We start from the raw sequence: 26,680 nt of genomic DNA on the forward strand, positions 1-26,680 counted from the left end.
AACTGAGAGGGAGGGGGAAATAGAGAGAAAGAGACACACCTGCAGCTCTACTTCACTTGTGAAGCTTTCCCCCTGCAGGTGGGGACTAGGGGCTTGAACCTGGTTCTTGCACACTGTAATGTATGCTTTCAACCAGGTGCACCACCGCCTGGTCTTTCTCTGAGTCTGTTTCTCTCACTGTCTTCAATAAGTAAATAAACCTTAAAAATATTCCCCAGGGTGGTCCGGGAGGTGGTGCAGTGGATAAAGCATTGGACTCTCAAACATGAGATCCTGAGTTCAGTCCCTGGCAACACATGTACCAGGGTGATGCCTGGTTCTTTCTCTCTCCTTTGTTTCTCATAAATAAATAACCTTAAAAAAAAGACTTTGTGATTAAAAAAAAATCCCCAGGCCAGGCAGACACACTTTGTACGGTGTATATGTCAGCATGTGCAAGGACCCAGGTTCAACTCTGGTCTCCACCTGCGGGTGAACACTTACTGAGCGTGAAGCATTGCTTTAAGTGTCTTTCTCTTTCCCTCTCTATCTTCTCCCTCCCTCTCAGTTCCTTTCTCTATTTAAAAAGTGAATAGATAAAATAAAAACAAAGAAATATGAAAATAAATTTGCCCAATTTTTCTTTTTTGTTGTCACAAGGGTTTCATGATTCCAAGTGAATTTTTTCAGATACACAGAAACAAAGATGACACAGAGCTGATGTTTCCTTCAGTGCAGTGTGGGCTACTCTTGAACCTGGGGCATGCCCATGGCAAGTGGTATACTATCAAAGTGAGCTATCTTCCCATCTTACCCCCTACCCTTTTCCCTTCCTCTCTTCCTTTCTCTTTCTCTTTCTTTCTCCTTCCTTCCTCTCTTTCTTTCTTTCTTCTTTCTTTCTCACCAGAGCACTGCTCAGCTCTGGTTTATGGTGGTGCAGGGGATTGAACTTGGGACTTTGGAACTTCAGGCATAAGAGCCTCTTTGCATAACTATTATACCATCTACTCCTGCCGTCTCCCCCCTTTTTTTTTTTTTTTAAAGATTTTATTTATTTATGAGAAAGATAGGAAGAGAGAGAAAGAACCAGACTTCACTCTGGCACATGTGCTGCTGGGGATCGAACTCAGGACTTCATGCTTGAGAGTCCAAAGCTTTATCACTGCGCCACCTCCTGGACCACTTTTTAAAAAAAATTATTTATTTATTTATTCATGAGAAAGATGTGTTGCCGGGGACTGAACTTGATACCTCATGCTTGAGAATCCAATGCTTTATCTACAGCACTACCTCCTGGATCAACCCTCCCTTTTTTTTTTTTTCTTCCATATTATAAAGAATGAATTCATTACCAGGATATAGGAAGGCAGGAACGAACAAGACAAAATAAGATGGCTGTCTCTTTAGCTAGGAACAGCTAAAGTTTTCAGTTATTTTTAATGAGGTTTTGTCCCCGTTTCTGTAGTGCTGAGTACCGTCCTACTTCCTTAAGATTTTGACCCATGCCATAAATGGTAATGGGAGAAACTTCTAAAAAAAGAAGTGGGAAGCTGACAATCCCTAATATAATAGGTTCCGAAGTAATGTAGATAACCAACTTTCTTTTGTTATAAATAATGGAACTGAAAGGAGTGATTCTCCTCTGATAACATTTTAAACAGTAACTATCTGCAGGGGGTTGTCATGTGATTACTGAAGTTAGTTTTATTACAGAAGTACCTTCTTTTCTTTTAAAAATGTTTTTATCTATTTATTATTGGCTAGAGACAGAATTAAATTGAGAGGGGAAGGGGAGATAGAGAGAAAGAGAGACAGAGAGACACCTGCAGCCCTGCTTCACCACTCCTGAAGCTTTCTCCCTACAGGTGGGGACCGAGGACTCGAACCTGGGTGCTTGTGCACTGTAATACGTGACCTCAACCTGGTGCGCCACCGGCTGGCCCTCAGAAATAATTTTTTCTGTCATCTGCTCAGCTGCTAGAAGCCTCTGCTGTCAGATGGTACAAGGCACATTTCAATCTTCTGTTAGAGGCAGAGAGAGAACAGCATAGAAGCTTCCTTCAGAATATTAGGGCCAGGCTGGAAAGTGGATCATGCACATGTCAAAGCAGCACACTACCCAAGTGAGACACTTTTTTTTTCTTAATTTTTTTTTTTTTTAAACCAGACCACTGCTCAGCTCTGGCTTATTAGTACAGGGGATTAAACCTGGGATCTCTCAAAAGCCTGAAGGCCTTGAAGTGTGTGTTTGCATAACCATTATGCTATCTCCCCCACCCGAGAAACATTTCTTAGTGAATACAAATTCACTAAGAATTATTGAGTTAATCAGCCACAACACACACGTCCCCTTCTTCCAGCCCTAAGGAAAGTCAGCGTGGTTGCTCCTCTCTCACAACCACCTGTGGAGTACAACTTTCCCAGTGGGCTTCTGGAAAAGCACCCTGCAGCATTTAACCTGACATCTGAAATCTGTGATCCTCTATAATATCTGCGAACCCTTGAAGGCAGACACGTGGATGAGCCACTGATCGCCTTCCTAGCTTTAGCCCTCAGAAGCCAAAGATCTCAGGCTCTTTCCATAGTCGGCGCTCAGCACAACTGGGTTTAATCCTCACAGGGATTCTGCCCAGCTTGTTTTCGGAAACTTTTGACTTTTGTCGTCTCTCCCCTTCTCTAACTTCTTCCCTTTTCTCCTTTTCTTTCTCTTCCAAACCATTTGGGGGGAAATACTGGTTTACAGGACACGTGTACACTTTCTGCGTCGGGCTTACTTCCTCTCCTGCTGCTCTGACTTTGGCAAGCAGGGTTGAGGTGAAGACACTGTTCAGGACACTGTGTCACTGCATCCTGTCGCATTAATTAACCAGATGAGAAAGGGGGAGGGCTGACTAACGTGAACCCCCCATTCCCTTCTCCCTGTTGCCATCATCTGGTCTCCAGCAGCCAGAGGGGTGGGCGTGAGAACAGAAAACCTACTTCCAGGGCCGGGTGGTGGCGCCCGCGGCTGAGCGCACATCTTACAATGCCCAAGGACCCGGGTTCGAGCGCCCGTCCCCACCTGCAGGTGCCTGTCTCTCTGCCTCCTCGTCTTCCCCACCCCTCTCTACCCAATAAATAAGCAAATTATTCTTTTTTTAAAAAAAGAATGAAAATGTACTTCCAGGCTTCCTCCAATCTGGGGTGGAGCGCCCGGAGAGTTAGGGGTCGGCTGCGGGAGGGCTGGAGATGGCGGCGCACGGCGGGGAAGAGGACGTTGGCCCCACCGCGCCCGGTGCCGGGCTGGGGAGGGAGCGGGGGTGGGGTGGGGTGGGTGGCATTCTCCCCCTCCCTCCACTTCCGGCCCCGCCCACGGCCCCGCCCTGGCCCAGGCCCCGCCCCCGAAGGTGGAGAGATGGCGACGCGGCCTGGGCGCGCGCACGGCTATGCGTGCGTGTGTGCGTGCGTGCGTACGTACTAGCGTGCGTGTGTGGGCGCGGCTCGCAGCACGCTGTGCGCGAGGCGGATATCCGGGCCGGCTGGGCCGGGGCCGGGGCCGAGATGGCGGAAGGTGGAGGCTTCCGACATCGGCCGGATGCGGAGACCCAGAAATCTGAGCTTGGGCCCTTGATGAGGACCACGCTCCAGCGCGGGGCTCAGTGGTGAGTGCCCGACACGCCTTTCTGCCAGCTGGGGCGGGGGTCGCGGCTCTGTCCCGCTCGACCTGCGTGTGTCGGTAACCGCGACAGTGGACTGACTTGCTCCTCGGAAGAGGAGCTCGGGAGTCGCCTGTCGGGTTGTCCTCGCTCCCTCGGAGGGGAGCCCGCTGGGCAGGAGCGGCGGGTCAAGTTGTGCTGGATGGGGACAAGAGCTGCGCCCACCGGGACCTTCCAGACTGGGGGCCTCGCTGTGTGACCTTGGGTGGAGGCGGCCCCACTTAGGGGCTGGTCACTTATTAAAAACTAGCGTGGCGGTCCTCGCGTGTGTGTTCCCCGCTCCCCTTCGGGCAGAGGTGAAGCTCAGGAGCAGACACTTGGCAACTTGCAAACTGCCAAATGTCAAGGTCAGAAGCCGAACAAAGTCTGAGAGCCCCAGGTTATTTTAGTAGTGAATGTAAAAAATGGTGGCAGCAGCATCTCGGAGTCAAAGTGGCATATAGCCTAGGTTGAAAAGATTGAATCAGGGAGTCGGGCGGTAGCGCAGCGGGTGAGGCGCACGTGGCGCGAAGCGCAAGGACCGGCAGAAGGATCCCGGTTCGAACCCCGGCTCCCCACCTGCAGGGGAGTCGCTTCACAGGCGGTGAAGCAGGTCTGCAGGTGTCTGTCTTTCTCTCCCCCTCTCTCTGTCTTCCCCTCCTCTCTCCATTTCTCTCTGTCCTATCCAACAACAACAACAATAATAACTACAACAATAAAACAACAAGGGCAACAAAAGAGAAAATAAATATTAAAAAAAGAGATTCAATCTAGCACTTAGCAACGAAGTCTGCGACGAGAAGTTTCTTCCTTTTTCTCTTAAAAGAGATCTGTATTTCCTCTGAGGGTGTTTCGTGAGGTAGAGAAACCATAGCAGCACCGTGGTATTTGTGCTGTCTGGGATGTAGCGGAGGCTCAGGCATGCAGATCCTGTTCTCAACTAAGTGAGAACACCCCACCGTCAGGGAAAAGAAAAAGGCCGCCAGGAATAGTGGAATTGCACCGGTGAAAAGCCAAAGCCTAGTTAGACGGAAAGAAGCTGTGATGGTGGCGATGATACCACTTACTGTGGCAGAGAAATTGAACTGGGAAGAGATGTTGTGGCTAACATGGTAACATGCTATTAATAGGTGAAACAAGACGGGAACAGTGGGATTAGGTTGAGTTTGGATACTACTTTGCAGTGTTGAACTAAAGGCATGGCAAGTAACTAATTTTGGAAAATTATCCTGTTTAAGGGTGACAGAAGGTATTTTTTTTAATAGTTTTTATTTATAAAATGGAAACACTGACAAGACCATAGGATAAGAGGCGTACAATTCCACAGAATTCTCACCACCAGAACTCCATATCCCACCCCATCCCCTGGCAGTGTTCCTATTCTTTATCCCTCTGGGAGTATGGACCCTGGATCATTATGGTGTACAGAAGGTGGAAGGTCTGGCTTCTGTAATTGCTTCTCTGCTGAACATGGGTGTTGGCAGGTGGATCCATGCTCCCAGCCTGTCTCTCTCTTTCCCTAGTGGGGCAGGGCTCTGGGGAAGCGGAGCTCCAGGACACATTGGTGGGGTCGTCTGTCCAGGGAAGTCCAATTGGCATCATGGTAGCCTCTGGAACCTGGTGGCTGAAAAAGAGTTAAGAAAGAAAGCAGAGCAAATTGTTGACTAATCAAGAAGCAGAAGTTTTAAATGACTAAAGCCACACACTAACTGTTTGGGGTGGGGCAGGAGGTGCAGTGAGTAGGACATTGAACTTGGAAGTATCAGGTCCTCAGTTCAGTCCCCAGTATCCCATCATTCCATGTGCCAGAGTGATACGTTGGTACTTTCTCTCTCATTAATAAGTGAACAGAATATTTAAAACCAGTGTTTCCAGTGAAAAGACTGTAGAGATTTGTATGTATTATGGGTCTTCCTGGCTCGTGGGAAGTCACCCGATCTTCTTTGAGGTTGTTTGGTTATAAATGTTAAGAGTGGGAAATCCCCCTAAACTAGGATGTATAATTTGAGTAAATTAAAGACTTTTTAAAATAACATCTGTTTAATAATAGGAAGTCAGGGAAACAAGCAGAGAAAGAACCACAGTATCACTTAAAAAAAATATTTATTTATTTATTCCCTTTTGTTGCCTTTGTTGTTTCATTGTTGTAGTTGATGTCCTCATTGTTGGATAGGACAGAGAAATGGAGAGAGGAGGGGAAGACAGGGGGAGAAAGATAGACACCTACAGACCTGCTTCGCAGTTTATGAAGCGACTCCCCTGCAGGTGGGGAGCTGGGGGCTTGAACTGGGATCCTTACGCTGGTCCTTGCGCTTTGCACCACGTTGCTTAACCCGCTCTGCTGCCGCCCGACTCCCCTGTTTTTTTTTTTTTTTATAAATTTTTTTTTTAATTTTATTTATTTATTTATTCTTTTTGTTGTCCTTGTTTTGTTGTTGTTGTGGTTGTAGTTATTATTGATGTCATTGTTGTTGGATAGGACAGAGAGAAATGGAGAGAGGGGGGGAAGACAGAGAGGGGGGAGAGAAAGAAAGACACCTGCAGACCTGCTTCACCGCCTGGGAAGCGACTCCCCCTGCAGGTGGGGAGCCGGGGGCTCGAACCGGGATCCTTCCGCTTAGCGCCACCTGCGCTTAACCCGCTGCGCTACCGCCCGACTCCCTGACTCCCCTGTTTTTCAATAGAGGCAGAAACTGAGAGGGAACGGGGAGAGACACCTGCAGCACTTCTTCACAGCTTGTCTTTCTTGTGCATGGTCTTTCTTGCATTCCACCAACTGTGCCACCACCTGGCCCTATTATTCACTTAATCGCGGTCTCCCCTGGCCAGGGTCTGCTGTGTAGGACCTGCCCCTGTTCTAGAGTTTTTTTCAGGTGCTAAATGCTTGCTGTCTTAGTGGAAAGATGATCAAATTAAGGGAATAGCATTTAGGTAGAGACCTAAAACTTCAGCTTTTAGGTGATAATTAATTTTGTCTGGTCTTCAGGTATCTTATTGACAGCCGATGGTTCAAGCAGTGGAAGAAGTATGTCGGCTTCGACAGCTGGGATATGTACAGTGTTGGTGAACACAGCCTGTTTCCTGGCCCGATAGATAACTCTGGACTCTTTGCAGGTGCGATATTCTATTACTCGAACTGATTTGTAACCATCTGGGCAGTGATGAGATTGAGTTTATCTGTGGCATGGACATTGTAAACCTCGTTTTCTCGGTGGGAGGGGTGGGAGGAGATGAAAACAAGTGTTACTGGGCAGGGGTAGACAGCATAATAATGCTTTGCAAGGAGCCTCTCATGCTTGAGGTTCCAAAGTTCCAGGTTCAATTCCCTGCACCATCATAAGCCAGAGCTAAGCAGTGCTCTGGTAACAACAACAAAAAAGTGTTACTGATTTGTCTTTATTAGCTGAAGAGCTTCAGGGAGAATTAAAATTTTTTTGTTATAGTTATTGATTATTTTGTTATTGAATGTTGTTGGATAGGACAGAGAGAAATGGAGAGACAAGGGGAAGACGGGGAGAGAAAGACAGACACCTGCAGACCTGCTTCACCACCTGTGAAGCGACTCCCCTGCAGGTGGGGAGCCGGGGGCTCCAACCGGGATCCTGACGCCGGTCCCTGCTCTTTGTGCCACGTGCGCTTAACCCGCTCTGCTACCGCCCGACTCCCCTGTTTTTTTTTTTTTTCTTCATGAATTAACTACATTTAACAGGTTTATCATTTAAAATTTTTCTCTCCTCTCTTTTAAACTGATTCCATTAGATTTCAGATGTTAGATTCATATGGAATGGAAATAGAGTACTTTTTTTGTTTTTCTAAACCAAAGCACTACTATAGGTTATGGCGGTGTAGGGGAGTGAACCTGGGACTTTGGAGCTCCAGGCATGGGTCTTGTGGCTGTCTCCCTCATCCTAGAGTGTCATTGACAATTTTTGTTTGTTTTTTACTGTTCAGCTCTGGCTTATGGTTGTGTAGGGGATTGAACCTGGGACTTCAGAGCCTTAGATAATCACCAAAGTAGCCTGAAGAGAATTGGAAGTGGAATTACGATTGCATTCAGCTTCCAGTTGGAAACATAATTGAAAATATTATATACATTGTAATACCTGGAAAAAGCAGTGAGAAGTGATACATGGTGTACTGGGGGCTGCTTGCACCGAGATGACAGCTGACCTTTCTCAGGATTCGTCCTCCCAGATTTGACCCTGCTTTGCAAGCAGGGCAGAGATGGTCTGTTGTCCTTGCTTATAGTCGGGGCAGCAGGAAAGCAATGCGTGACGCAAGTGATCCAGGACTTCCTGTTTGAGGCTCCGAGGTTCCAGGTTCAACCCCAAGCACCACCATAAGCCAGAGCTCTGGTCTTTTCTCTCTGTATCTTCCTCTGCATCAGTCTCTCTTCTTTAAAGTATATATATAAAAAGCCAGGCTTATGTCTTCACCACCCCCAGCTGCAGGAGGAAAGCTTCACAAGTGGTGAAGCAGTGCTGCAGGTGTTCCTTTTTCCCTATCAGTTTTGTCTATCCAGTAAATTAGAAAAAAAAAAAAAAAAAAAGAGGTTTAAGAAATAGCTGACTTGGCTTGAGTGTCGCTTTGCCATGTACGCCTCTCACGTTCAAGCCCAGCCCCCACTGCACTGAAAGAAGCTTTGGTGCTGTGGGTTTTTTTTTCCCCTTTTTCTTTCCTTTTTTTTTTTTTTTAAAAAGTATTCCCTTTTGTTGCCCTTGTTTTATTGTTGTTGGATAGGACATAGAGAAATGGGAGAGGAGGGGAAGACAGAGAGGGGGAGAGAAAGACAGACACCTGCAGACCTGCTTCACCGCCTGTGAAGTGACTCCCCTGCAGGTGGGGAGCGGGAAGCTTGAACCGGGATCCTTAAACTGGTCCATGCGCTTTGCGCCACGTGCACTTAACCCATTGCGCTACTGTCCGACTCCCTTCTTTTCTTTTTTTTAGATCTATTTTTAGATAGGACAGAGAGAAATTGAGAGAGGAGGGGGAGATAGAAAAGGGAAGAAAAAGACAGACACCTGCAGACCTGCTTCATCTCTTGTGAAGCAACCCCCTATAGATGGGGAGCCAGGGACTTGAACCAGGGACTTTGTGTGGGTCCTTGAGCTTGCTTTGTACTATGTGTGTTTAACCCAGTGTGCCACCGCCCAGGTCCTCCCCCCCCCCCCCCGTGGTTTCTTTTCATGCTCAGAACAAACAAACACCAGCATTATTTAGTCACACAGATCAGATGGTGACATTTTACCAGAGTTTCCCAAAAGGGGCTTCAGCCTTTCCTTTTGTTTCTGTTTCTAAGAAAAGTGATGGAAAAGGGTCTTGAGACAGCAGAGAAAATACTGCTCCTTGAAAAATACCATGAAGAGACAGAAGAGGTAGTAGGAGGCGGGTATCGCGCAGTGCAGGAATTTCAGGACCTCTGCCCAGTGGTGAAGTGGCTAATACCAGTCCACTCAGAGAATTAGGGAAGGGGGAAAGGCAGCAGACCTGGGTGAACCTGAGGGGTGGGGGCACAAGTCAAGTTACTGAAGCAAATGCAGGATGTGAAGAGACCTCTCAGCATGTGGAGAAAAGTGAAAAGTCAAAGTAAGAACAAAAAAATAGAAAGTCAGCTGGGGGCCGGGGTAGAGCTACGAAAACAGCTAAGAAAAGAGACTCATGCCGGAGGCTCTGAAGGTCAGGTTCGTAAGCCAGAGCTGAGCAGGGCTCTGGGGAAAAACAAAGGTCAGCTCAGGAGCTAAAACGTAGGATGAGTAGTAGTGGCTGAAACAGAAGGTGACATTAAACAGAAGTAGGAACTGAGGCTAGCTGAAGACAGAGTTCTAGATTTGAAGAATGAATTAGATTCGTAAATAGAGAAAACTCACAGGGTGCCACTCAATTTTAATGCAAAGAAGGCATCGCCTGGATGTGTTCTGGCTGCAGTATTCAATTTGAAGATTTTATTTCTTAAAATTTTTTATATTTATTTTCCCTTTTGTTACCCTTGTTTTTCATTGTTGTTGCAGTTATTATTTTTTTATCTTTATTTGTTGGTTAGAGACAGTCAGAAATTGAGAGGGAAGGGGGTGATAGAGAGGGAGAGAGACAGAGAGACACCTGCAGCCCTGCTTCACCACTTGTGAAGCTTTCCCCCTGCAGGTGGGGACCGGGAGCTCGAACCTGGGTCCTTGTGCGCTATGACATGTGCTTCAACCAGGTGTGCCACCACCTGGCCCCTGTTGTTGTAGTAGATGTCATTGTTAGATAGGACAGAGAAATGGAGAGAAGAGGGGAAGACGGGGAGAGATAGACACCTGCAGACCTGCTTCATGCTTCGCCGCCTGTGAAGCAACTCCCCATTAGGTGGGGAGCCAGGGACTTGAACCAGGATCTTTACGTCAGTCCTTGCACTTTGCGCCATCTGTGCTTAACCTGCTGTGCTACCCTCCGACTTCTAATTTGAAGATTTAAAAAAAAGCTATACAGACCTCTAGACAAGGAAGGTCACCTTTAAAAAGACAGTCAGTGTCATTTCAGCTTTTTCTCTTTACAACTCTAAATGCAGAAGACATTGAACCAATCTACAGACTTTGAAGGAAAATCATTTTCAACCAAGAAATTAAGTATCCTGCCAAGATACTATCTCCATATGAAAGTATATCCCTAGCTAGGACTGGGGAGACAGCATAATGGTTCTGCAAAGAGACTTTCATGCCTGAGGCTCCAAGGCTCCAGGTTCAATCCCCAGCACCACCATAAGCCAGAGTTGAGCAGTGTTCTGGTCTCTCTCCCCTCTCTGTATTTCTCATTAAAAGAAAGAAATAGGGCGGGGAGGTGGGCAGTAGCGCAGCAGGTTAAGCGCACGTGGTGCGAAGTGCAAGGACTAGTTTAAGGATCCCGGTTCGAGCCCCGGCTCCCCACCTGCAGGGGAGTCCCTTCACAGGTGGTAAAGCAGGTCTGCAGGTGTCTATCTTTCCCCTTCTCTGTCTTCCCCTCTTCTCTCCATTTCTCTCTGTCCTATCCAACCACGATGACATCTATAACAACAATAATAACTACAACAACAATTAAAAAAACAAGGGCAACAAAAGGGAAAATAAATAATTATAAAAAAAACTTAAAAAAAAAAAGAAATAGTGACCTAGGAGGTGGCACAGTGGCTAAGGAACTAGACTCTCAAACATGAGGTCCTGAGTTCAATCCCCGGCAGCACATGTACCAGTGATGTCTGGCTCTTTCTCCTCCTATCTTTCTCATTAATAAAATAAATAAAATCTTTAAAAATAATAAATAAATAGGCCGGAGGGTAGATAGCATAATGATTATGCAGAGAGACTCTTGTGCCTGAGGCTCCAAAGTCCCAGGTTAAATCCCTCACACCACCATACCAGAGCAGTGCTCTGGTAAAAAATAAAAAGAAATAGTGGTCCGGGAGGTGGCACAGTGGATAAGGCTTTGGACTGTCAAGCATGAGGTCCCGAGTTCAATCCCTGGCAACAAATGCACCAGAGTGATTACTGGTTCTTTCTCTCCTGTCATTTCTCATGAATAAATAGTCTTTAAAAATAAAGTAAAAATTAAAAAAAGAAAGTTATGTCCCTAGATGTATCCCTTCTGTTATTTTTGCCTGTGCTCTAGTGGATGTCAGATGGAAGCCTTATGCTCTAACCACGCTGTGCTTATATTCTGCTTTACCGTCCTCATTGGAAGTGATTTGAGGAGTCATTCCTCATTTCAAAATTCCTGTGCAGAGGCCTGGCAAAATACCTCATCTGGTTAGTGCGGGTTCTGCTTGCTAGCATCCCAGGCCCCTGCCTCACTGGGCTCCCCTCCCCCCCCCCCACCTCCCTTCCATTCCTTTCCCTTCCCTTCCCCTCCTCTCTCCTCCCCTCCTCTCCCCCCGCATCCCCTCCCTTCCCCTCTCTCCTTTCTTCTCCTTACATCAAGCTTTGTTCAGCTCTGGCTTGCAATGGTGCTGGGGACTGAACCTGTTGTGTAGGCACGAAGGTCTTTCTGCATAAAAACATAAATTAGGGGCAGGGGGGAGTCGGGCTGTAGCACAGCGGGTTAAGCGCAGGTGGCGCAAAGCACAAGGACCGGCATAAGGATCCCGGTTCGAACCCCGGCTCCCCACCTGCAGGGGAGTCGCTTCACAGGCGGTTGAAGCAGGTCTGCAGGTGTCTATATTTCTCTCCTCCTCTCTGTCTTCCCCTCCTCTCTCCATTTCTCTCTGTCCTATCCAACAACGACAACAACAATAATAACTACAACAATAAAACAACAAGGGAAACAAAAAGGAATAAATAAATAAAAAAAATAAATATTAAAAAAAACTCAAAAAAAAATTAGGGGCAGGGGAGACAGCATAATTATGATGCAAAAAGACTTTCATGCTTGGGGCTCCAAGCTCCCAGGTTCAATCCCTAGCACCACCATAAACCAGAGCTGAGTTGTGCTTTATTTGGAAGAGGGAGGGGGAGAGAAATATATATAATTAGGTAAAATAAGGATTTCTGACAGGATAAGCAGTGCGTTATGTGTGTTCTTTTTTTTCTCTAGATCCAGAGAGCCAGACCTTGAAAGAACATTTAATTGATGAATTGGATTATGTGTTAGTCCCAGCTGAGGCCTGGAATAAGTTATTAAACTGGTATGGCTGTGTTGAAGGTCAGCAGCCCATTGTCAGAAAAGTGAGTACAGGGCACCGTTGGGTGGTGGGTGGCGGGTGCCACGAGGCTGATTGTGCACACAGTGCTGTGCGGAAGGCCCTGGGCTCAAGCCTTCAGTTTCTGCCTGCAGAGGGAAAGCTTCATGATGCAGCAGTGCTGCAGGTGTCTGCATCTGCACTCCCTGTCAGTTTGTCTCCGTCTCTAGCCAATAAAATTAACAGACTTACTTATTTTTTTTAAAAAGTTAGGGAAAAGTGAGTGCCTGAATTGTCCTGCTATTAATGCCAACTGTTGTTCCCTGAGTAACACTGACTGTTCCTCAACTTCCTAAAATACTAGTGTACCTGATGATCTGATGAAGTTGTTTGAGAACTTTTTACTGGTTCTCTTGAGATTTTTTTTTTTCGCTTCTAGGATTATTTCTGGGGCTTGGTGCCTAGACTGTGAATCCACTGCATCTGGTGGCCATTTTAGTTTCTTTTGTTGTTGCCCTTCTTGTTGTTATTGATGTCGTTGCTGTTGGACAGGACAGAGAGAAATCAAAAGAGGAGGGGAAAACGGAGAGGTGGACAAAAAGACAGACACCTGCAGACCTGCTTCACCATCTGTGAAGCGACCCCCTCTGCATGTGGGGAGCCAGAGGCTTGAACCGGTCCTTGTGCTTTGCGCCATGTGCGCTTAACCCTCTGCGCTACCGCCCAGCCCTCAAGAATTTTGATTTTGAGTGGTGGTGAGTGAGGTTGCTTACCCAGGTTGGAATTGTGAGTGACTGCCAATCATCAGAAATGACACGGCTTAGAATTCACGCGGCTGTGCCTAGTGAGTGCTTTCTGGAAGGCTGTGAGAAAGTCCACTTGGGAGATACAGGGATGCAGAGTAATGTGTTGCCTTAACGTTTCTCTTTTCTTTTTCTGGGGGAAGCTTGGGCCTCCTCATACGAGCACAGTTTCTTCTCTGGGCTCCTTTTTCTCATTCGAATAGAGATACCATATCTCTGGAGGATGCCACCTCCTGTGTGGTGCCTGGACTTGAACCTAAGCCACACCTATGCCAAGATATGTATCTTAGCCAGTGAGCTATCTCTCCAGCCCACATGTTACCGTTCTTTTTTTTTTTTTTTTTTTCTTTTTCTCATAACCTTTCAAAGTAGGTGGTTTAACTGAACAATCCCCCGGCTGCTTTTATAAACTCTCTTGTTGCTTTTCCCTTTGTGCTTAAGACTTTTGGTCACTCTGCCCAGAGCAAGTTAGATTCAATTTTATTCTTTTTTTTTTTTTTTTTTTTTTTTTAGAGACAGAAATTGAGCAAGAGGGAGATAGAGGAGAGGGAATGAGAGAGAGACACCTGCAGACCTGCTTCACCAGTTGGGAAGCTTTCCCCCTGCAGGTGGGGACCAGGGTCTTGAACCTGAGTCCTTGCGCACTCTGTGAGTGCTTAGCCAGGTGCGCCACTGCCTGGCTACTACCTTTTTATATTTCAACTTAGAACCAAAAACTTTGGGCAGGGTAGACAGCAGAATAGTTACGTAAAAATACATTCATGCCTCAGGTTCCAAAGTCCCAGGTTCAGTCCCCTGTACCATCAGAAGCTAGAGCTGAGAGCTGAGCAGTGCTCTGGTCAGTCTCTCTTCCAAAAATCTTCCTCCATTTCTCTTTCCCTGCCCTTCATTAAAATGTATTGAAAAGGGTGGGTGGCGGCACACCAGCTTTAATGCACACGGACCTGGGTTCAAGCCTCTGGTTCCCACCTGAAGCAGGGAAGCTTCATGAGCAGTAAGCAATGCTGCAGGAGACTCTCCTCTATCTCTCCCTTCCTTCTTAACTTCTGTCTGTATCTAAAATCGAAAATAAAATAAAAAATGGGGGTAGTGCAGCGGGTTAAGCGTACCTGGTGCAAAGCAAGGACCAGCGTAAGGATTCCGGTTCGAGCCCCTGGCTCCCCACCTGCAGGGGGTCGCTTCACGGGTGGTGAAACAGGTTTGTAGGTGTCTGTCTGTCTCCCTCTCTGTCTCCCCGCCCTCTACTTCTCTGTCCTCTCCAACAGTAATGACATCTATAATGACAGCAATACCAGCGACGATGACAATAAACAAGGGCAACAAAATGGGACAAATGGCCTCCAAGAGCTGTGGACTCCTAGAGCAGGACCGAGCCCCAGCGGTAACCCTGGAGGCAAAAGAAAAAAAAAATGTGGTCAGGGAGGTGGTGCAGTAGATAAAGCATTGGACTCTCATGTTTGAAGTCCTGAGTTCAATCCCCAGCAGCACATGTACCAGAGTGATGTCTGGTTCTTTCTCTTTTCTCCTGCCTTTCTCATGAATAAAGAAAGAAAATCTTCAATAAATAAATAAATAAAATAAAGAAAGAATCTGAAAAAGCTGAGGGCTTGGGGGGGGGTCAGTAATGAGGAACGTGCTGACCTGTCCATGTCCTCTTCAGCTTGCGATGCTCTTGTGTGGCTGAGCACTCTGGGAGAACTTGACTAGATTCGCTCGTCGTCTGGTTTGACCGAATTGAGAGGACTAGCACGATCCTCATTAAGTGTGAACAGTGTCTCTCGTCATGCAGTGCTGTCGCTCACTCTGGCTCCACCACGCTGCTCTTGACTGGTGCTAGGAAGGGGAAATGTTCTTTTAAATTCGCAGCATAGATTGCGAGTGACTTCAGAAGCCTGGGCTCTGCTTTCCTGTTTCCTTAAGGAAGGTTATATAGTCCTGTGACTTCTGTCTTTTGCCACTGATGGAACACTGATCGTGAGAGCATCCAGCTGTGGGCCGCTCTCCTCACCTCTGCGTCTTGTCCCAGGTTGTAGAGCACGGCTTATTTGTCAAGCACTGCAAAGTGGAAGTGTATTTGCTGGAACTGAAGCTCTGTGAGAACAGTGACCCTACCAATGTGCTGAGTTGCCATTTCAGCAAGGCGGATACCATTGGTGAGTGTCTGGTCGGGTTCAGGTGTGTCTGGTTGCAGAGCATTGTGGTCATGAGAGCTAAGTGTGTGCCCTTTTGAGACTTGTTACCCCGATAGTCTTGGCTTAGGATCACCAGTCCTGAAGTGCGATTCTGCTTAATTTAATTGAAATATATGTATAAAATTTGATAGGCTAGAGAGATATTGAGAGAAGGGTGAGAGAAAGTGAGACACCTGCACACCTGCTTCTCTACATGCACACACATGAGGTCTAGGGGTTTGGACCTAGGTTCTTTTGCATGGTAACATGTACGCTCAACCTGGGTGCACCACTGCCTGGCCCCTTTATTTATTTTTTGGCCCCTTTATTTTTATTTCAGACAGCCATCAGAGCACTGCTTGGTTCTGGCTTGTAGTTGAGTCAGAGGTTGAACCTGGGCCCTGGGGCGTCAGGCATACTAATACTGTGCCCTGATGTCTCGAGCTGCTCGCCCAGCTTTTTCTAAATCTGTGTTCCTAGTCTCCTCTCCCCCATAGAACATTTGAAAGGAGAGACTACAGCAGCCCTCCACCACCCATGGAAGTCCCCTGTGTGCTGTCCATGGTAATCCCACTGGTTGCAGAACTTGAGCCCTGCCTCACTCATAATAAGATTTAAACCCTACTGGATGAGCTGTCTGCAGCCTCAGGGCTAATTCAAACCAGATCTGTCTTAACTCCCAAACGATTCTGTTTCCACCTGTACTCGTTGCTTCTGTGGTGTAAGTGAGTAACTGTATTATCAGTTACTAGGGGAAGTGTAGGAAGAGTTCATGAATGTACAAGTCTGAGAGGATTTAGCCGTGGGAATCAGGCTAAGGTCAGTCAGAAGTTCTTTTTTTCTTTCTAGAGCGAGGCAGAAAGAGAAAGGGTAGAGACAAGGCTCAGACTTGGGCCATATACGTGACACAGAAGCAGCAGACTATCCAAGTGAGCTATTCCGCTGGTCTCCAGTCAGAACTTTTGATCCAAAGTGACCCTGTGAACTGAAAAGCAGTTAAGTATTAGCTTGCATGTCTGTCTGTAGCATTGTTTTTGGAGACAGTCCTGAGTGATGACTCTTTTTCCCAGCAACCATTGAGAAGGAGATGCGGAAGCTGTTCAACATTCCGGCAGAACGGAAAACACGACTGTGGAACAAGTACATGAGCAACACCTACGAGCAGCTGAGCAAACTAGACAACACTGTCCAGGACGCTGGGCTGTACCAGGGTCAGGTAGGAGGGCCCGGGCCGCGCCCTAGCCCCCAGCGGGTGTTCTGCAGGTTCTGGATTCTGACTGTTAGCGGTGAGGTGGTGAACTCACGCTTTACTTGGTTTTCCCTTTTACTTAGGTGCTGGTAATTGAGCCCCAGAATGAAGATGGCACATGGCCGAGGCAAACCCTGCAGTCAAAGTAAGTGAACCTTGTTGGCGGGTACTCTTTCTGAAAGCAGTTACTAGTGCTAAGAAAAATGGCCTTAATTGGGTGAAAAAAGAGCATCAAGTTTCCTATCAAGAGTATAATTCTGACCTTGGCAGTGGTCTCAGGAAGCTCTGTCAGGGTTTGTGAAGAGGCAGAGTTGCGTGTTGAATGAGAAGAAGAAGAAAAGAGCCTGGGCCTTGGAGTGTGGCTTTCCCAAGAGGAGGCTTTGTTTTTGCAAAGGATTTGATCCAGCCCCCACCTGTGGTTAAAAGTTCTGATCTAGGGAGTCGGGCGGTAGCGCAGCGGGTTAAGCGCACGTGGCGCAAAGCGCAGGGACCGCCGTAAGGATCCCGGTTCGAGCCCCCGGCTCCCCACCTGCAGGGGAGTCGCTTCACGGGCGGTGAAGCAGGTCTGCAGGCGTCTGTCTTTCTCTCCCCCTCTCTGTCTTCCCCTCCTCTCTCCATTTCTCTGTCCTATCCAACAACAAATCAACATCAACAATGGCAATAATAACCGCAACGAGGCTGCAACAACTAGGGCAACCAAAAAAAAAAAAGGGGGGGGGGATGGCCTCCAGGAGCGGTGGATTCATGGTGCAGGCACCGAGCCCAGCAATAACCCTGGAGGGGAAAAAAAAAAAGTTCTGATCTAAAGGAATGGGCCTGGGCGGTAGTGCCCAGGGTTAAACACACACAGTACGAAGCGAAAGGACCCACACAATGAACGCAGTTTGAGCCCCGGGCTCCCTGGCGGTGGTGGGGTGTGTGTGTGTGTGTCACTCCACAAGTGGTGAAGCAGGTCTGCAGGTGTCTGTCTATCTTTCTGTCCTCCTTTCTCTCCTCCTCCTGTCAATTTCTCTGTCCTAGCCAATAAAATGGAAAAAATGGCCTCCAGGAGCAGTGGATTTGTAGTGCTGGCATCAAGCCCCAGCGATAACCCTGGAGGCAAAAACAAAACGAAACAAAAATAACAGGGGGTCTGGGTTTTGTGTGACTTAAAGGGAATAGTGCGATTCCAGTGAGCTGTTTATTGCGTTTTACCTGTCGCCCCTGGCAGGATCTCTCGCATGCTGCCACTGCTCGGGGTGACCCCTGTTTCCTTTTTTTTTTTTTAATTTTTATTTAGTTTCCCATTTATTGCCCCTTTTTTAAATTGTTGTTGCAGTTATTGTTATTAACGTTTTTGTTAGATAGGACAAAGAGAAATGGAGAGAAAGAGAGACATCTGCAGACCTGCTTCACCGCCTGTGAAGGGACTCCCCTATAGGTGGGGAGCCGGGGGCTCCAACCGGGATCCTTATGCCGGTCCTTGCGCTTCGCACCACATGCGCTTAACCCGCTGCGCTACCGCCCGACTCCCCCTGGTTTTAAATGTCAGAAGCAGAGACGCTACAGCTCCACTCCACCATTCATGGAGCGTTCCCCGGTGCCATGCACCATACCAGGGGCTTGAACACAGGTCCTTGCGGGAAGTAATGTGTGCATTCTCCTAGGGCAGCTGTTTCCTGACCCTAGTCCTTTCTCCATTCTTCCTCTTCCTTCCTCCTGAGCTAGAGTGTGAAGGAGACCACAGCCCCGAAGCTTCCTTCCGGGCTTCGCACATGGCAAAGCAGCACCCTCCCCAGCTGACTCTGCCTGCCTTCTACCTCCTCCTGCAGTGGGATCATTGTCCTAGAACTTGCTAGGGGTGTGCTTCTATTTTTTTTTTCCTTTCCTTTTTTTTTTTTTTTTTTGCCTCCAGGATTATCCCTGGGGCTTGGTGCCTGCACTACGAATCCACTGCTCCTGGAGGCTATTTTTCCCTTTTGTGGCCTTGTTGTTTATCATCATTATTATTATTGTTATTGATGTTGTGGTATAGGACAGAGAGAAATGGAGAGAGGACGGGAAGACGGGGGTGGGCTGGGGGGCGTAGGAAAAAGATAGACACCTGTAGACCTGCTTCACTGCTTGTGAAGTGACTCCCCTGCAGGTGGGGAGCCGCGGGCTTGAACTGGATCCTTATTCCGGTCCTTGGGTTTTGCACCATGTGCGCTTAACCCGCTGTGCTATTGCCCAGCTCTCATTACTCTGTTTTTTTTCCTCCAAGGTTATTGCTGGGCACGGTGCCTGCACCATGAATCCACCGCTCCTGGAGGCCATTTTTTCCCCCTTTTGTTGCCCTTGTTGTTGTAGCCTCGTTGTGGTTATTATTATTGCCATTGTTGATGTTATTCGTTGTTGGATAGGACAGAGAGAAATGGAGAGAGGAAATGGTTTAGAGGACTGAACGTGGAGCTTTCGGTGCCTGAAGCTACTAGCAGTGGTCTTATCTCCCCAGCTCACTGTGTTGATTTTATAGTGGTGGGTTCAATGTTCCTTGAAGAATCAGTTAGGAGCTCTCTTGAGAAACATGCCTAGAAGAGACATTTTGCTGACAGTCTGAAGGCTCTTATAAATACCCTGAGTCCTAGCCTTTGATCCCAGTTGAAAAAACACTGGTTACTATTTCTTTTTCTTTTTTTTTTTACTACATTTTTATTTATTATGGATAGGGACAAAAATTGAGAGGGGAGGAGGTAGAGAGGGAAAGAGATAAGAGAGACACCTGCAGCCCTGCTTCACCTCTTGTGAAGCTTTCCCTTATAGGTGAGAACTAGGGGCTTGAACCTGGGACCTTGAGCACTGTAATGTGTGTGTTTAACTGGGTGCACGTCTTCCTGGCCCCTTGGTCACCGGTTCCTTATTAGAATAGCACCGCCCTTCTCCAGGCTGCCCACATTCTCACTAGAAGTTGAGGGCTATGCTAGGTTACTGTATAGAAGGGAATTACAGGTGGAATTAATGATCTTGCAATGGAGAGAGTAACTCACTATCGTCACATAACCATAAAGGATCGTCGTTTCTTAAAGAGGGAAAGAAGAGACAAGAGAAGAGATGTAGAACTGATGAAATACGAGAAAAGGCAGATTAGCTGTGAGTCAGGTATGTGCGCAGCTTCTAGGAGTGCCTAGAACCTTCACCACACGGCAGTGCTTAGTGCACCCTACTTTTCCGTAAAGAATTGCTCGCTTACTACTGACTGGGGGTGTGGGAGAGCCAGAGTGTCACTGCACATGCTGCCAAGGAGCGCCTTCAGGACCACATGCTCTATAGTCCAATTCTCCAGCCTCCCGGGATGCCCGACATCCCTTGATTTAATTTTTTTTTTTTTGTGCTTTTGACTGAGTAGTGTTCTATTGTAGCCTGAGTTCAGCAGTACGTCATGATGAACTGACACTTATTTGTACCATATTAATTTGACGTACTCAAAGTTCAGTTTTAGTCTTCATTACATAGTTGACTTCTTTTGCCTGATTTGCCTGCCTAGCCGCCCCTTTACTTTCCTCTTTTTTTTTTTAATTTTTAACCAGAGCACTGTTCAACTCTGGCTTATGGTGGTGTGGGGGATTGAACCTGGGACTTTGGAACCTTAGGCATGAGAGTCTGTTTGCATAACCATTATGCTATCTATCCTCTGCCCTTTACTTTCCTCCTTTACAACCTCAGTGCTAACTGAAAATTGTTTCAGACTTCTAAAACTATAATTTACATTTTTTAAGAGAAGAATGTGAGGGCCAGGCAGTGGCGTACCTAGTTTAGCGCACACATTACAGTGCACGAAGATCCAGGTTCAAGTCTCTGGTCCCCACCTGCAGGGGCAAAGCTTCACAAGTGGTGAAGCGGGTCTGCAGGTGTCTTTGTCTCTCCCTGTCTATGTTTTCCATTCCTCTCAATTTCTCTGTCTATCAAATAAATAAATAAATAAATAAATAAATAAATAAGAATGTGACAGATTGTGTGTGTATAATTTTTTTTTTTGCCTCCATGGTTATGGCTGGGGCTCGGTGCCTGCACCACACATCCACTGTTCCTGGAGGCTATTTTTTCCCCTTTTGTTGCCCTTGTTATAATGTTTATTTTTGAGATAAAGCGTGTGGTCTAGGAGATGGCACAGTGGATAAAGCATTACACTCTCAAGCATAAGGTCCTGAGTTCACTCCCTGGCAGCACATGTACCAGAGTGATATCTGGTTCTTTGTCTCTCTCCTATCTTTCTAATTAAAATCTTGAAAGAGTGAGAGAAACCAGAGCTCTGCTTAGTGTTCTGGGCTCGGTGCCTGCACCATGAATCCCCCGCTCCTGGAGGCCATTTTCACCCCTTTTTTGTTGCCCTAGTTGTTGCAGCCTCGTTGTGGTTATTATTGCCATTGTTGACATTGCTTTGTTGTTGGATAGGACAGAGAGAAATGGAGAGAGGAGGGGAAGACAGAGAGGGGGAGAGAAAGATAGACACCTGCAGACCTGCTTCACCGCCTGTGAAGCGACTCCCCTGCAGGTGGGGAGCCGGGGGCTCGAACCAGGATCCTTACGCCGGTCCCTGCGCTTTGTGCCACGTGCGCTTAACCCACTGCGCCACTGCTCGACCCCCCTTTTCTGGGGATTTTTTAAAAAAAATATTTTTTAAATATTTCCCTTTTGTTGCCCCCTTTTTTTTATTGTTGTAGTTATTATTGATGTCGTTGTTGTTGGTTAGGACAGAGAGAAATGGAGAGAGGAGGGGAAGACAGAGGGGGAGAGAAGATAGACACGAGACACTTGCAGACCTGCCTCACAGTCTGTGAAGCAACGCCCCTGCAGGTGGGGAGCTGGGGGTTTGAACCGGGATCCTTATGCTGGTCCTTGCACTTTGCGCCACCTGCGCTTAACCCTCTGTGCTACCGCCCGACTCCTGGTGCTGGAGTTTCTGAGACCTCAGTTATGTAGATCAGGTGTGCTACTTCTGCAAACTCGCCTTGGCCTTGCATTGAGAGAGAGAGAGAGAGAGAGTGTGTTTTCTCTCCCAGAACACAGCTCTGGTTACGGTGGTCCTGGGGATTGGACCTAGAACTTTGGTACTTCCTGCATGAAAATCTTTTTGCAGAGCCGTTAGAGTAGCTCTCCAGCTTTGTGGACGGGGGGTGGACAGCATGATGGTTATGCACAGACTCTCATGTGAGGCGCCAAAGTCCCAGCTTCAATCCCTGCACCACCGTAAGTCAGAGTTGTAAGTGCTCTGGTAAGAAAATAAAAAAATAAAGCCGTTTTTGTGCTAATTTGTCACTGGAGCTATAGCTGCTCAGTCCAGTCCAGTGGCCCAAAGTAAAAACACCTTCAAGGAATAGCAAATGCCTTCAGAGCGAGTGAGAATAGCATAAAACCTGAGGACCCCTTGTAGCAAATGTGGTTGGACTTCAGCTTGCAAGGTGTGGTTGTCAGCTCTGGACTAAAGGGGATTGTGTACTGGTCCAGGAAGTATCCTGGTCCTCTTCCCAGTGTTGCTTCTTTTCATTCCGTAAGGCCCAAGATTCCCGTGACAGAACACAACTTTTTAGAAAAGACCAGGGGCCCGGACGGTGGCACACTGGGTTAGGCAGCACAGTACTGTGCGCAAGGATCCCAGTTTGAGCCCCCGGCTCTCCACCTGCAGAGGGGTCGCTTCACAAGCGGTGAAGCAGGTCTGCAAGTGTCTCTCTTCCCCTGTATCTCCCCCCTCCCCTTTCAATTTCTCTGTCATATCCATTAAAAAAGAAAAAAAGAAAGAAGAAAAGAAAAATCGCTTCCAGGAGTAGTGAGTATATAGTGCTGGCACCAAGCCCCAGTGATAACCCTGGAGGCAACGCCAACAGAAAAGACGCTCAATGAGATTTGGTGGAGGTTGGAATCTCTTGGTAGAATGATGAGTGAGCTCTTTCTGGAAAGCCTTGTGGCATTTTCCCCACCTCACCCTTCAGCTTCTTCTATAGATGCTGAGAATATAGCAATACACAAAAGACAGTTTCTCTGTTTATTGAGCAGAAAGTAAGTATGAGAAACACAGCTCTGGCGGCTGCTAAGTACTGGGGGGGGCAGAGAAGTCAGTCAGTCAGTGCGAGGGGGGGCAGAGAAGCCAGTCAGTCAGTGCGAGGGGGAACCAGAGAAGCCAGTCAGTCAGTGCGAGGGGGGCAGAGAAGTCAGTCAGTCAGTGCGGGGGGACCAGAGAAGCCAGTCAGTCAGTGCGGGGGGAACCAGAGAAGCCAGTCAGTCAGTGCGGGGGGACCAGAGAAGCCAGTCAGTCAGTGCGGGGGAACCAGAGAAGCCAGTCAGTCAGTGCGAGGCTTTTGAAAGCTTTTGTTGTTGTTGTTGTTTTCTGATTAACAAGAAAGGGAGAGAGGAACCAGAACATCCCTCTGGCATCAGACTGAGGACCTCATGCCTGTAAACTCTGCCCTCTGTGCCACCTCCTGGACTACAAAAGGACATATTTCAGCAGGATGATGGGGAGCCCCTACTGAGGAGTCTTTTGAACAGTTCTGACAGAGATGAGGACATCAGCAGTAAGTTCGAAACTGAATGAGGGAGGAGAACTTTTGTAAGACAGGGAGCTGGACAAGTCTTTCTTTCTTTTTCCTTTCTTTCGTTCTCTCTCTCTCTCTCTCTCTCTTTTTAATCACCACTGGAGCTTAGTGCCTGCATGACAACTGTACCATTCCCAGAACCCTGTTGTTTTCCTTTTTTCTTTTTTGATAGAAGTAGAGAGAGGGGGGGCGCTCCTCCAGCACTGGTCCAGTAGAGTGTCATCTTCCCCCTTCAGGTGGGGACTAGGGGTGAACCCCAATCCTGGTCCATGGTAGGTAATGTGTGTGCTCTACCGTGCACGCCACGCCACTGCCTGGCCCCAGTGCCGAAGCTCCGAAGTAAACTAGGCTTGGTTCCAGACCAGGAGGAGTTGTGACTAAACAAAGGTAAGATGAGAAAGGCTGAGGCCCCAGATGATCAGGTGGTATGCCCTCTCATCTCAGTGAGTCTCTAGATTCTAACCTTGTCTTTAGGGCAGGTGGGAAGTTGTTGGAATGCTGTGATAGAGGAGTAATTTGGCTCAGCTCTGGCTTATAGTGGTGCCGGGCATTGAACCTGGGACTTCAGGTATGAACATCCTTTTTGCATAACCAGTATGCTGTCTCCTCAGCCCGAGTAATAGGATCTTATCTGGTATGACCCAGGTGGTGCAGGGTTAAGCATTGGGCTGGCTTGTATGAGGTCTGGAGTGTGAGTCCTGACACCACATATGCTAGAGTGAGTGATACTCTGGTCCGTCCCTTCCTTCCTTCCTTCCTTCCTTCCTTCCTTCCTTCCTTCCTTCCTTCCTTCCTTCCTTCCTTCCCTTTCTTCCTTTTTTTATATTTATTTTTCCCTTTTTGTTGCCCTTGTTTTTGATTGTTGTTGTAGTTATTGTTGATGTTGTTGGATAGGACAGAGAGAAATGGAGAGAGGAGGGGAAGACAGTGGGGGAGAGAAAGACAGACACCTGCAGACCTGCTTCACCACCTGTGAAGCGATGCCCCTGCAGGTGGGGAGCCGGGGACTTGAACCAGGATCCTTACACCGGTCCTCACGCTTTGCACCACATGTGCTTAATCTGTTCTACTACCTCACTCCCTCTTTTTTTTTTTTTTAAGGATTTATTTTTTTATATTTACTTTCCCTTTTGTTGCCCTTGTTTTTTTTTTAAACTTTATTTATTATTGGGTAGAGACAGAAATTGAGGGGGAGGGGAGGTAGAGATGGAGAGAGAGAGACACCTGCAACCCTGCCCACCACTTGTGAAGCTTTCTCCCTGCAGGTGGGGACTAGGGGCTTGAACACAGACAGGTCCTTGCGCACTGTAGTATGCGCACTTAACCAGGTGCACCACTGCCTGGCCCCGCCCTTGTTGTTTTTTATTGTTGTCGTAGTTATTATTGTTATTCTTGTCTGTCTTCCACTCCGCTCTCAGTTTCTCTCTCGTCTAATAATACAAAGGGGGAGGGGAAAGAGGCCCCTGAGAGCAGTGGATTTGCAGTGCCGGTGGGCACCAAGCCCCAGTGATAACCCAGGTAGGTGGTAATAAAAAAAAAAATCAGTTTGGGGAGTCGGGTGCTAGTGCAGCGGGTTAAGCGCAAAGCTCAAGGATCAGCGGTAAAGATCCCGGTTCCCCACCTGCAGGGGAGTTGCTTCACAGGTGGTGAAGCAGGTCTGCAGGTGTTTTACTTTCTCTCCCCCTCTCTGTCTTCCCCTCCTCTCCATTTTTTTTGTCCTACCCAACAACAACATCAATAACAACAACAACAATGACTACAACAATGAAAAACAAGGACAACAAAAGGGGAAATAAGTAAATAAATATAAAAAAAACAATTTGAAGGTCTGAAGAATGCTATAAGACAGTATGAATGGGGTAAATTAATTAGTAGAAAATACTAAAATAAAAATACATTGGAGAATGAAAGTAAAAACATTTACCGAAGTCGAGAGGGAGGAGGCACACACCTGCAGCCATTCTTCTCCACTCCTCAGCTCTCCGCTGCAGGTGGGAAGCAGGGGCTTGAACCCGGGTCCTTGCGCATTGTAATGTGAGCACTTAACTAGGTGTGCCATCACCTGGCCCCAAAAGTAAAAAAATCTTAATATCCATGTAACTGGAGATAACTAGGATAATGGAAATAAAATGTTAGAAGAAAAAAAAAAGCAAGAAACAACCAAAAATTTCTCAGGTGGCCAGGGGTGTGCACGAGGTAGACGGTGTAAGTCACTGAAATATGAAGCCCATGCTCGGGCTAAGTAGGAGCGTTTCCTAAGAACTCTTAAAAATTTATTTATTGATTGATTTCCCTTTTTATTGCCCTTGTTGTTTTTTATTGTTGTAGTTATTGTTGTTAGTAATGTCATTGTTCAGTAGGACAGAGAGAAATGGAAAGAGAAGGGGAAGACGGGACAGAAAGATAGATACTTGCAGACTTGCTTCACCGCCTGTGAAGGACCCCTGCAGGTGGGGAGCCGGGGCTTGAACCAGGATCCTTATGCGGGTCCTTGTGCTTAGCGCCACCTGTGCTTAGGGCCACCTGCGCTTAACCCGCTGCGCTACCGCCCGACTCCCGGCATGTCTTGTTTTTGTAACTTCATTTCTTTCGTGCAATGCATTACTGTCTGGATTTAGAAAATATTTAATTGGGGGTTAAGTGGTGACATGACACATTTGGCCAGGTGGTGGTAACATTGAGTAGAGCCTAAGGGCCCGGGTTCAAACCCATCTCTGTGTCCCCCCGCCCCCTCCCCCCGGAAAGATACAGAAGCCAAGAGCGCTGCTCTGCCGTGGCCTATGCTGCTGCTGGGGATTGCCCCTGCAACCCGGCGGCCCCAGACACGAAAGTCTCTTGGTAAAACCGTTCTGTTGTTTCCATGCCTTTTATTATTTATTTCTTTACGTATGATCCTTTTTTCTTTTTTTTTATTATTATTATTTTTTTCTCCTCCAGGGTTATTGCTGGGCTCGGTGCCTGCACCATGAATCCACCACTTCTGGAGGCCATTTTTCCCCCCTTTTCGTTGCCCTTGTTTTTGTAGCGTCATTGTGGTTATTATTATTGCCATTGTTGATGTTGTTTGTTGGTTAGGACAGAGAAATGGAGAGAGGAGGGGAAGACAGAGGAGGAGAGAAAGACAGACACCTGCAGACCTGCTTCACCGCCTGTGAAGTGACTCCCCTGCAGGTGGGGAGCTGGGGGCTCGAACCGGGATCCTTGCGCTTTGCGCCACATGCGCTTAACCCGCTGTGCCACCGCCCGACCCCCGATCCTTTTTTCTTTTAAATCACTGGATAGACATAGGGAAATTGGGAGTCAGGCGGTAGCGCAGCTGGTTAAGCGCATGTGGTGCGAAGCACAAGGACCGGCGTAAGGATCCCGGTTTGAAGCTCCCCCACTTCCCCACCTGCAGGGGAGTCTCCCCTTCTGTCTCCCTTCCTCTCTCCATTTCTCTCTGTCCTATCCAACAACGACGATGACAGTAACAACAATAATAACTATAACAATAAAAACAAGGGCAACAAAAGGGAAAATAAATATATGTAAAAAAAAAGAAATAAATTCCCACCTGCAGGGGAGTCGCTTCACAAGTGGTGAAGCAGGTCTCCAAGTGTCTTATCTTTCTCTCTCCCTCTCTGTCTT

The 26,680-nt window shown here is 47.4% G+C and overlaps 1 protein-coding gene across 11 annotated transcripts in view; it reads left to right on the top strand.

The window, feature by feature from the left end:
* Nucleotides 1-3,463: 3,463 nt before the first annotated feature.
* USP4 (ubiquitin specific peptidase 4) overlaps nucleotides 3,464-26,680 on the top strand; it is a 57,866-nt gene continuing 34,649 nt past the window's right edge. For 9 of the 11 annotated variants that reach the window (XR_009553249.1, XR_009553246.1, XR_009553247.1 and 6 more), the window contains exons 1-6: nucleotides 3,464-3,620; nucleotides 6,640-6,767; nucleotides 12,198-12,328; nucleotides 15,112-15,238; nucleotides 16,327-16,472; nucleotides 16,589-16,650. Coding sequence is in view for 6 of the 11 variants with exons in the window: in XM_016192729.2 (XP_016048215.1) it covers nucleotides 3,520-3,620; nucleotides 6,640-6,767; nucleotides 12,198-12,328; nucleotides 15,112-15,238; nucleotides 16,327-16,472; nucleotides 16,589-16,650 (695 nt within the window). In the remaining 5 variants the exon portion in view is untranslated. The other 2 variants (XR_009553250.1, XM_060204724.1) reach the window with 2 other exon arrangements.

The sequence above is a fragment of the Erinaceus europaeus genome, chromosome 12, assembly GCF_950295315.1.
Source record: "Erinaceus europaeus chromosome 12, mEriEur2.1, whole genome shotgun sequence".
Lineage (NCBI taxonomy): Eukaryota > Metazoa > Chordata > Mammalia > Eulipotyphla > Erinaceidae > Erinaceus > Erinaceus europaeus.